The 12,279-nt window shown below is 43.0% G+C and overlaps 1 protein-coding gene across 2 annotated transcripts in view; it reads right to left on the bottom strand.

The window, feature by feature from the left end:
• Positions 1 to 6,724, bottom strand: part of LOC122560396 (amiloride-sensitive sodium channel subunit gamma-like) — a 40,980-nt gene extending 34,256 nt beyond the window's left edge. Inside the window, exons 1-2 of one of the 2 annotated variants that reach the window (XM_043711027.1) lie at positions 6,497 to 6,724; positions 841 to 1,179 (exon numbers count right to left, since the gene is read on the bottom strand). In XM_043711027.1, coding sequence (XP_043566962.1) covers positions 841 to 1,160 — 320 coding nt within the window. In that variant the 5' untranslated portion in view covers positions 1,161 to 1,179; positions 6,497 to 6,724. The remainder of the gene's footprint in view (positions 1 to 840; positions 1,180 to 6,496) is intronic. The other variant, XM_043711028.1, reaches the window with a different exon arrangement.
• Between the last annotated feature and the right edge of the window lie 5,555 nt (positions 6,725 to 12,279).

The following is a 12,279-nucleotide window of genomic DNA, read 5'->3' as shown; positions in this document are numbered from 1 at the left end:
TCCCTACCCTCCCTTTCACTGTTTTGATCACACAGCACTGTCCCTTGATGTGAAGGGCAGTGCTTGTCACTGGCCACCCGGGTGTTTTCCTATCTTCCTGGTGGTGGAAATTGAATAAAGATTCGTGCACCTTGTGTCTCTCACTGTGTCTCACACCTGCACACACACACCATGGGTGCTGGGGAAAATATAAGCCCTACCACAGTTGGGCGGTAGTGTGGGGGTAAGAGGAAAAAAAATGAACTGAGCGAAACCCTGTTGATTAAAAGCTTTAGGAACCATAGGTACAAAGTTCTGTTGCAATCACGACATGATTAATATAAAACTACCCAGATACTGTATTTCATATTATTGTTTTACCAAATAAATTTATTTATTTTGCTTTTGAAAGTATTAACACTAAAATCTGTAAATTGACCTCTCCGTCACTAATTGCTCACATTATCTGTCCAGAAATGTTATTGAATGAATTATTACAATGTGGCCTGTTGACTCTCTCAAGCAGATGTAAAGGTCACATTGTATTAGTTTGGAGATGAAGAAGGGGCTCTCTCACTTTTGTGGCTAAATTTATTCCTCGATCAATGCCACTGAAGCACATTACCTATCAATTCCTCATAATTTTTAGGAGCATGCTGTGTTCCAAATTAGCTATTGCATTTCCTACACAAGTGACACCATTTCCAATATAGTTCAATGCATATAAGATTGAGAAAGATGCTACATAAATGGGAGGTTTATCCTTTAGACAGACGCTGGGATCCACAGAGAGTGTAGAGTTAGTGACAGGCTGAAGATTGAGAATTGATGACCTGCAGATTATGGATCATAAATACTGACCTGTATGGGTTCATGTTGCAGATGGTAACAGCTGGGAAGGTGATTTCCTGAAATTGGATAGTGATGGTGACAGAGGCAGTGTAGTAAGAAATGATGAGTAAGGCACACTGCCAGATGATGATGCCCACCGCACTCAATGTCAGAATCATCCAAGCTGCCCTCCGCAGACGGCCTTGCGATACCACAATCCTGCGGCAACCGTGGGTGTTGGTATGGTAGCAGTACCATTGCAGCAACTCAAAGATGCTTGCTGCCTGTGGTCCTGTCACCGGCAGCTTCTCTTTGATCTTCTCTTTCAGTCGCTTTCTCCCTGATTCCATAGTATTTCTGCTGTGGGTCCTTGACACAGGAAGAGGTTTCATAGAAACTTGACATGACCATTTAGAGACATAGAGCTTCACAGCACAGAAGCAGACATAGAACATAGAATGCTACAGTGCAGAACAGGCCCTTTAGCCCTCGATGTTGCACCAACCTGTGAAATTAATCTGATGCCTATCTAAGCTACACCGTTCCATTATTATCCATATATATGTCCAATGCCATTTAAATGCCCTTAACATTGGCGAGCCTACTACTGTTTCAGGCAGGTCATTCCATGCCCCTACTACTCTGAGTAAAGAAATTACCCCTGATATCTGTCCTAAATCTACCACCCCTCAATTTAAAGCTATGTCTCCTTGTGTTAGTCTTCACCATCTGAGGAAAAAGGCTCTCACTGTCCACCCAATCTAACCCTTTGGTTATCTTGTACGTTTCGATTAAGTCACCTCTCAACCTCTCCTCTTCAGTGAAAACAGCCTCAGTTCCCTCAGCTTTTCCTTATAAGACCTTCCTTCCATACCAGGAAACACCCTAGCAAATCTCCCCTGAACCCTTTCCAAAGCTTCCACATCCTTCCTATAATGTGGTGTCAAGAACTGCATGCAATATTCCAGGTGCGGCCTTACCAGTGTCTTGTACAGCTAAAGCATGACCTTGTGGCTCTGAAACTCAATCCCCCTACCAATAAACGCCAACACACCATATGCCTTCTTAACAACCCTATTAACCTGGGTGGCAACTTTCAGGGATTTATGCACCTGGACACCAAGATCTCTCTGCCATGTATACTGACAAGAATTTTACCATTAGCCCAGTACCCTGCATTCCTGAAACAGAGGAACCTCAATTATTTGAATATCAATTATCCGAATATCGAATTATCTGAAGGAGATCTCGAGGTCTCGATAGAAACGTTACATCAAAGATGTGTTTTCAACACTGATCGCGTCTTTTTGTTTACCGTGATTAAACAGGCACTGTCTCCAAATGACTGACCTTCTGCCCTCTCTCTCTCCCCGTACTTTCCCTGGAGTTCTACAGAGAGGTGTACCCTAAACCCTCCCCCCCCATATAATCTCTCCAACATTGTCCTGTACAGGGTAAAGGTGGAACCTGTCAAAATGTTGCAGTAAAAAGTTGTGTGTGTGCTATTTGGAAGCTTACCCCACAAAGGCAGCTGCAGTCTTCTTGTTGTTGGTGTCCAGTCTGGCTGCCCTGGAGAGGGAGCAGGGGTGGACAGGGGACACACGGGGTAGCGGGTGGGAGCAGTGTTGGACTGGGTAGGGGGCGTGTGGGCGGGCAGTGTTGGATGGGGTGTGGGGTGGTGTTAGACAGGGTTGGGGGTCGGGCAGGGGGCAGGGGGCGGGGGCTCGAGCGTGGTGTGCTGCGTCTCATCTCCTGAACGGGGAGCAGACTTTAAAAACTCCGAGCCCCAGAGGAAAGGCATTTAATCGATTAACCGAATATTCAATTATCCAAACAAAATCATGCCTGTCCATCTCGTTCGGATAATCAAGGTTCTTCTGTATTTCTTCCGAAGTGAACTACCTCACACTTTTCCACATTAAACTCCATTTGCCACTTCTCCGCCAAGATCTGCATCTTATCTATGTCCCTCTGTAACCCACAACATCCTTCGGCACTATCCACAACTCTGCCTACCTTAGTGTCATCTGTAAATTTACTAACCCATCCTTCTACACCCACATCCAGATCATTTATAAAAATGACAAACAGTAGTGGCCCCAAAACAGATCCTTGCAGCACACCACTGGTAACTGTTCCAGGATGAACATTTCCCATCAACCACCACCCTCTGTATTCTTTCAGCTAGCCAATTTCTGATTGAATTTGCTAAATCACCTTCAATCTTGAAATTCCATATTTTGTGCAATAGCCTACCATGTGGAACCTTATTAAATGCCTTACTGAAGTCCTGAAGAAGGGCTTATGCCCGAAACGTCGATTCTCCTGTTCCCTGGATGCTGCCTGACCTGCTGCGCTTTTCCAGCAACACATTTCCAGCGCTGAAGTCCATATACACCCCATCAACCACTTTACCTTCATCCACCTGTTTTGTCACCTTCTCAAAGAATTCAATAAGGTTAGTTAGTTAGGCACAATCTACCCTTCACAAAACCATGTTGACTATCTCTAATCAAATTATTCTTTTCCAGATGATTATAAATCCTTTCTCTTATAACCTTTTCCGACACCTTATCCACAACTGAAGTAAGGCTCACTGGCCTATAATTATCAGGGTTGTCCCGACTCCCCTTCTTAAACAAGGGAACAACATTTGCCAACCTCCAGTCTTCTGGCACTACTCCTGTCGACAATGATGACATAAAGATCAAAGCCAAAGGCTCTGCAATCTCCTCCCTGGCTTCCCAGGGAATCTGAGGATAAATCCCATCCGGCCCAGGGGTCTTATCTATTTTCAGATCTTCCAAAATTGCTAAAACCTCATCATTGTCAACTGTAATCCCTAATCTTGTAGCCTGTATCTCTGTATTCTCACTAACATTGCCCTTTTCTAATGTGAATACTGATGAAAAGTATTCATTAAGCACTTCCTCTATGTCCTCAGATTTCACACACAACTTCCCACTGCTATCTTTGATTGGCTTGAATTTTACTCTACTCATCCTTTTATTCCTGATGTACCAATAGAAGGCCTTAGGATTTTGCTTGATCCTATCTGCCAACAACTTCTCATGTCCCCTCCTGGCTCTTCTTAGACCTCTCTTTAGATCTTTTCTGGCTAACTTATAACTCTCAAGCCTCTAACTGAGCCTTCACACCTCATCTCACATAAGCCTTTTTCTTCCTCTTGACAAGAGCTTCAACTTCTTTAGTAAACCATGGCTCTCTCTCTCTCGACAACTACTGCCCTGCCTGATAGATAAATACTTATCAAGCACCTGCAGTAGCTGTTCCTTGAATAAGCTCCACATTTCAAGTGTGTCTATCCCCTGCAGTTTCCTCCCTCATCCTATGCATCCCAAATCTTGCCTAATCCCATCATAATTGCCTATCCCTGCCCTTCGGTCTGACTCGTCCATGCTAACCAGATATCCTAAATTAACCTAGTCCCATTTGCCAGCATTTGGCCCATCTCCCTCCACACCCTTCGTATTCATATACTCATACAGATGCCTTTTAAATGTTGTAATTGAACCAACCTCCACCACTACCTCTGACAAATCATTCCATACACGCACCACTCTCTACATGAAAACGTTGCCCCATAGGTCCCTGTTAAATCTTTCCCCTCTCACCCTAAACACATGCTGTCTAGTTTTGGACTCCCCTATCCTGGGGGAAAGGCCTTGCATATTCACCCTATCCATGCCCCTCATAATTTTATAAATTTCTATAAGGTCACCCTCCAGTGTCCGACACTCCAGGGAAAATAGTCCTAGCCTATTCAGCCTCTCCCTATAGCTCAAACCTTCCAATCTTGGCAACACTGTTATGCCCTGTCCTCTTCATCTCCCCTGGCAGCCCTTCCATATCTTCTCACCTGTCCTATGCTTCCCTCCCATCCTCTTCGTGCCTCACATCCATCTCCCTTTTTCCATGCCTTCGCTCTCATCCCTCTCCCACATGCCCCATCTCCCATCTGTAACTCATCCATTTTTTCATCTTCTCCCTCACTCCTTTTTCCCACTTCTCCCTTATGCCAATTTTCCTGATTCTTCCCTCTGTCCTCCAACATATCCCAAATCCCTCCACCCCATAGCCTCTCCCCAAGAATGGGGGCATTTGTGAGTCCACACCTTGAACACTGTATGCAATTTTGGTCTCCTTATTTAAAGAAGGATTAAACATCTTTGAACTGATTCAAAGGAACTTTATCAGACTGATACCTGGAGTGAGCGAGTAGGCTTATGGGGAAGGTTGGACAGGCTGGGCATGTTTCCTCTGGAGTTCCAGAGAGTCAGGGGGTGACTTGGTTGAAGTGATAAACTTAAATGGTCTTGACAAGGTCAATATGGGAAGAATGTTTCTTCTTGTGGATCAGTCCAGAAATAGGGGGCACTGTTTCAAAATTAGGGGTTTCCCTTTCAGGACAGAGATGAGAAGATTTGTTTTCTCTCTCTCAGATCATTGGGTGCTGGAAGTCTCTACCTCTGAATGCAATAGAAGTGGTGTCATTCAATATTCTTCAGATGGAGGTGTGTAGACCCTTGTTAGGCAGGAAATAAAAGGTTTTTAAGGGAATGTGAAATTCTAAACACCCACAGAACGAATGTTGTTGAATGATGAAACGGCTTAAGGGGCAGAATGGTTTACTTCTATTTTTTTTTGTATCTTTGTAATAGAAATGCATCCACACCCCATGGCTTTGCTTAAATGGAAAATAAATAGCAAGAACATTGTAAATCCAGTTTTAATCCAACTTGCCAGGGGGAGAAAGGAATGGTTTGAGGTTGAAATTATTGAGGTCACTGATGAGTGAAATCAGTTGAATTATAAAATGTGTGTCTGACCTCAAAAATAATGAGCAAGACCCCTATAGTCAAGTAGCTGACTCAGGCTCAAGTCTGTCAGCTATTTTCAGAGTTACAGCCAGCAACTGGATAATAATGCTCAGATTGAAGAGAAAAGCCAGTCTTCCTGCTCTGATCCCAGGCTTGGAGAATGAACAACCAAGTACAATTCATAAATATGACCTATACTTTGGGGCACATGAAATAAATCAGTTCTGACAGTGTTGTGATCAGAGTGGGGTGGGAGTAGGGGTGTAGGTTGGGGGCGTGTAGATAGAGAAGGTAATTGCAGTTAAAATTGAAAACAGTTATGAACTCCTTTAATGGAAAATAGATATTTGTACATAAACACAGACTTTAATTTTTTTAAAAAAGATTTGTCTCTTTTGAAGTGACTCGAGTTGTACTTACCAGCAACACAGGGAATTAGTAAGTGAGAACTCACTAACTCCAACTTTCTAAAGGATTTGGTTGATTTAGTGCTCCCTCTCACAACTGAAAGATATTGAAGTGCATTTTTACCTAAGCTTTTTTAGGGTTGCCACTTAAAGAAGGAACACAATGAGACTCCAAAACATTAAAACAAATTGCACAACTTACCAGAAAGTGCCCTGTCTCATAGCAATCTCATTAAAATCACTTTAAAAGGTTTGGGTGTAATGAGGGTGTAGGGAAACAGTTTCAATCAAACATGATAGTTAACATTAAAAAGATATTTCAATCAACACTCCAATGAGATTTTGTTTAGATTATCTAGTTAACAATACTTAGCTTTATGACGGATTACATTACTGTATAACTGGGGATTATTCACACAAAGAAAAATTTGAACATACCTGTTTAAGGTGTGAGAGAGACACAGAGCAGTTGTTTAAGGTGAATCCTGGAAGCTGGGAATGCAGAGTCCTGAGGTTGTGTGTGTGTGGCTTGTCAATTTGGACAGTCTGATTTGACTGCCAGTTCTTGCTTTATAGACCCACCCCCAGCTGAAGAGACTGCTCCAGGACTCAGAGTGACACCTTCTGGTACAAACCCTGGTCAATGACCTAACAACACTTATTCTACATACAAACAAACTGGGCCCTATGTGCAGGGCACATCAATAAATTGAAGAAAGCTGGGAGACCAAACTAATCATCAGTTTAAGAAATGAGAAAAAGCAGAAAATACAAAGCAACAGATTTATAAGGGAATAGGAATAAGGGAAAAGTGAGCATTTATTGGCCAACCTTAACTGCTAAAGGTGATTGGTGATACAATTGAGGGACTCGTTCTACCACTTCAGGCAACAGCAAAGGGTACAGGTTGTACCTGTCTTTTTAATGTAAAACAGGCATAAAATGCACCAATGTAGAAGTGGGAGGACTCAATGCTCAGTCTGCATAGGTGTTGATCTGACTGCGAGATTTGTGGGAGGATAAGGTTTTAAGCCATATTGTGCTGGGGGTGAAACACATTATAACTGAATGAGATTTATTACTGTTATGATGCCAGCTGGTGTTATTAGTGGATAAGTTAGATCCTGGATTGAAATTGGTTTGATAGATCATATACTGGTTTTCTTAATTTAACAAGGGTGGTATTTTAATGAAACAAAAGCACACAATGCTGCAGATTTAGTTATAACAGTAAAACAGAAATTTATTTTTCAAAATAAATTAAAATGAAATGGAATAAACCAAGCTATTTATTATTCATCTTTGAAAGATTCTTAAACGCAGTAAAAATACAATTGCATCTATTCCGACACCATCACTTCACACCACTTCACAGAGAGAGTTCCCTTTTTTTATCACATCCATATGTTTGACTTATCTATTTCTTTCAGTTGTTGATCTTGAGAGTTTGATAGCCTTTTCCTTGGTTATTTACACAATTGAGCTTAGATTTTCTCAGTTTTGGAGAATCAAACCAAACACTGTTGGTCTAAAACTTTCAAAGTAAAATCCTGACATTGAGGTAATTTATTTTCTAACTATGCTGAAACAACTTCCTTCTCTCAGAGAAACTGTACTTGCATAAAACCTTAAACAGGAATTCTGCAAACTGCAAACCAAAATCTTTCCAATCTAAAGGTTCTTCCCGAGGCAAAAAAAAATCAATTTCTCATTCTTCTAAATTGAACACCAGCTAATGTTTTTCAATGTTTACTCTGGTCACTTATAAAACTCTCACAATGCAAATAATTTCACATTATCATTTTGGAGCTCTCTCTCTTTCTCTCAAACTAGTTTAAAGAAATTATGGCTCCAGCATTAATAAACCCCCTCATATGCATAGAACAAAGCCCACAATCCATTAGTTCAGCCCATATTCCATTAGGTAAGTTAAATTATATTAATATACATATATAAATCACACATTTTATAACAGATTATATCAGGTGTGAGACACATAATGAATGGTGTGATACCTGATGAAGGGCTTATGCTTAAAACATTGATTCTCCTGCTCCTCAGATGCTGCCTGACCTGCTGTGCTTTTCCAACACCACACTCTTCAACTCTGATCTCCAGCATCTGAGGTCCCCACTTTCTTCTAGTGAAACTCACTATGCCTGGTTTGAAACAAACTACAATGTTTGTGTACACCAACTTATATGAAATACACTATGATTAGATCTCTGTGTATGGTCCATCACCGTAACATGGTGGAGAGAATTCCATGCTTCAACAATCCCTTGAATGATGTTGGGAACCCCTTGATCTTGGTAGGGTGCAAGGCATGAAAATATCAAGCAAAGTAAGATCCAAAATATTATCCATAACAAAACAGACAGATGAAGATTGAGCATTTCACTGGCAGAGGAAGTCAGCATCAGCAGGGTGAACCCAGTCTTCATAGTTTTGACATATCACGGAAATCTGATCATCAATGCCTTGAGATTGTTTGGATAATAATGACTTTGAACATCCATCAAGCATCGAGTCATTACAAGGCTCAAAAATGCAAGAGGAAGTCAATGTCTCAGCTCTAAATCAGCCTGACAAAAGGGAGAAAGTCCAAATGCAGCACGTGGCCGAATTGGAAAAGCTTTATTGGCCATGCTAAATTGCTCATAGCATTCAGGGATGTGTTGGTTAGGTGCAATGTCATGGGAAATGTAGAGGAATGGGTCTGGGTGGATTATCTTCAGAGGGTCGGTGTGGACTTGTTGGGCCAAATGGCCCCACACTGTGGGGACTCTAAACTTCTAATTCTAAACCTAACTCAATTCCTTAATAGTTGGGTTGAATACAGTCTGTTGTTGTAGACTCCTGCATCGAGACCATCTAGTTTAATATTGTTGTCAAGAGAACTGATTTGATGAAAATGATGATGAAATATGATAGCTCCCGGAGTAAAAAATGAGCAGCCTTCATTGACTAGCAGAACAACTCAAGACTGCAAATAAAGAAGAATTCTAAGCATTCCAACAACTCGCTGCCAAAACAAGTGCAGAAGAAAACAGTTGGTGGTAGGAAATGAGAACCTGAGGGTTGAGTTTTTTTAGGTAAGTGTCATTTTTGTCAAGTTTCATGGAGGATTTCTCTCCAAGTGATATTTCATGCTATATCTGACTAAACTCATCTCATTGACTACCTACCCTACCCCAAGGCTCCTCTCTTGCCTGAGTCTAGTCACATTCCACAATTTGGTCTCCCTGGAATAACTCACCACTACCAGGATATCCCAGAATGGACTGCCATCTCTGGTGCAGTTGGCATTTTTAAAAAGTTCATTGTGCACCTAGGTAAGCATTACTTGTCCGGAGCTGCCCTACATTGTTCCTGATATGGCAGACAAGGCAAAAATGGCACCCTGATTTGTGGGAAAGGACCTGGAGGATCTGGTAGACGAGGTACTGCAGAAGCGGGAACCACTCAGTGAAGAACTGGCAGTGAACATCATCACACCTGACCATGCTAGTCTAGATGGTGGTCACTACCCAGCTCAGTGCAGTCTCAGCTGTCTAGATAAATCCACAGCAATATAGCAAGAAGCTCAATAACCTTCTCCACTCTGCTAGCTGTCACCATTTTCTCAGTGATATCTCACACTCATTCTATCTTTGCTATTTTGAGAGACACTGATGAATGTCTTTATCCAGGTGTGTACAAAAACCCATTGATGTTTTAAAACCTCTAGTAGCTAACCACTGGTGTTATCGAGGACTGGGATTAGATGTTACCTAGGATGCTAAGTGAACCAGATCACCAAGCATGGATTACTACCACCCCTTGGGACATAGATTTAGAAACCATTCTCATCAATTTACTAAAAGCATCATTTGACGTGACCTTTTTGCTTTCTTTAATAACATCAACACAGTTACAATCTCACCAAACACTAAGTAACATTAAAAAACTTAACAAACACATTAATCATCCATACAATAACACCATGCGCAAGTACTGACACTGATCACATCATCAATTCTCATATATACACACACCTGGTACCAAAAAGAAAGTGTTTGTCCTCACGGCATAGAGCTGGCTCAGTTTTAACGTACTTATAAATGTCTATTCTATTCTTTCACTCCAGTGCTTCTGATCTAGAAGACATGAGTCTTATAACCCATTCAGTAGGCTGCCAGGTGGCCTCTTCAATGAGTGGATAGTCTTCAACTATCAGACTCCTAGTTTAACAAGTCTGAGACTGTATTCAGGTCTGCATAGGAACAGTATAACAGAGTATAATGTCTCCTCTGATAGACAATTTCATCTGGTACTTATCACAGGACACCCCCTCTGACACTCCTGCAGGGAGATTGGTTACCCGGGAAACTCACAACCAGCCTCTTCGTTCTCTTTTTGATGGGTATTTATGAAGCCATGCTGACTACCTTGATCCACGCGGATCAAACAGCTATCTTGCAGTTTGTCTCTGGGTCATTTAACCAGCCAACAGCACTGCTGCAGTCATAGCCAACAGCACTGTTACAGCCATAGCCAACAGCAGTGCTACAGTTATAGCCAATAGCATTGCTGCAGTCATAGCCAGCAGCACTGTTACAGTCATAGCCAACAGCACTGTTACAGTCATAGCCAATAGCAATGCTACAGTCATAGCCAGCAGCACTGCTGCAGTCACAGTAAACAGCACTGTTACAGTCAGAGCCAACAGCAGTGTTACAATCATAGCCAACAGCACTGTTACAGTCATAGCCAACAGCAGTGCTACAGTCATATTCTGGATCAGTGGTGCTGGAAGAGCACAGCAATTCAGGCAGCATCCGACGAGCAGCAAAATCGACGTTTCAGGCAAAAGCCCTTCATCAGGAATAAAGGAGGCTTTTGCCCGAAACGTCAATTTTCCAGCACCACATATTTAGCTTAGGTGTCAGCAGAGCCCAAATGACTGCGCGGGCCCCCTTAGAACATAGAACAATACATAGAACAATACAGCACAGAACAGGCCCTTCAGCCCACGACGTGCCGAACATTTGTCCTAGCTTAAGCACCCATCCATGTACCTATCCAATTGCCGCTTAAAGGTCACCAAAGATTCTGACTCTACCACTCCCACAGGCAGCGCATTCCATGCCCCCACCATTCTCTGGGTAAAGAACCCACCCCTGACATCTCCCCTATACCTTCCACCCTTCACCTTAAATTTATGTCCCCTTGTAACACTCTGTTGTACCTGTGGAAAAAGTTTCTGACTGTCTACTCTATCTATTCCTCTGATCATCTTATAAACCCCTATCAAGTCACCCCTCATCCTTCGCCGTTCCAACGAGAAAAGGCCTAGCACTCTCAACCTATCCTCGTACGACCTATTCTCCATTCCAGGCAACATCCTGATAAATCTTCTCTGCACCCTCTCCAAAGCTTCCACATCTTTCCTAAAGTGAGGCGACCAGAACTGCACACAGTACTCCAAATGTGGCCTAACCAAAGTCCTGTACAGTTGCAACATCACTTCACGACTCTTGAATTCAATCCCTCTGCTAATGAACGCTAATACACCATAGGCCTTCTTACAAGCTCTATCCACCTGAGTGGCAACTTTCAAAGATCTATGAACATAGACCCCAAGATCCCTCTGTTCCTCCACCTCACTAAGAACCCCCCTGTTCTCCTTAGGCAGGCAGACGTTACACAGTGGTCTTTCCCCACCGCACCTTGGCGGCAGCTGCCCCAAGCTTCAACGCGTCCCTCAACACGTAGTTCTGGAATGTGCCAGTCTGCAACACTTAGTCGGGGTCAACTCCTTCAGCTGGAAGATCAACAGGTTTTGGACCGCCCAGAGAGCGTCCTTCACCGAGTTGATGATCCTCTAGGTACAGTTGATGTTCGTCTCGGTGTGCGTCCCGGGGACCCGTAGAGCACGGAGTCCCGCGTCACGGCGCTGCTCAGGATGAACCTCGACAAACACCACTGCATTCCTCTCCAGACTTCTTCTGCATAGGCACATTCCAGAAGGAGTTGTGTGATAGACCCGTCCCCTCCGCAGCCACTTTGAGGGCAGCATGCGGCGCGGCTGAGAGTCCGGGCGTGCATAAAGAATCTCACAGGCAGAGTCCTTCTCACCACCAGCCAAGCCATGTCTTGGTGCTTGTTGTAAAGTTCTGGCTTTGACAGTCTGCTCAGGGATCCGCACGATAGGATCCGCCCTCTCCTTTTCCCGAAGG

This window comes from Chiloscyllium plagiosum, chromosome 21 (genome assembly GCF_004010195.1).
Source record: "Chiloscyllium plagiosum isolate BGI_BamShark_2017 chromosome 21, ASM401019v2, whole genome shotgun sequence".
Classification (NCBI taxonomy): Eukaryota; Metazoa; Chordata; class Chondrichthyes; order Orectolobiformes; family Hemiscylliidae; genus Chiloscyllium; species Chiloscyllium plagiosum.
This window is presented reverse-complemented; position numbering and strand designations above follow the sequence as displayed.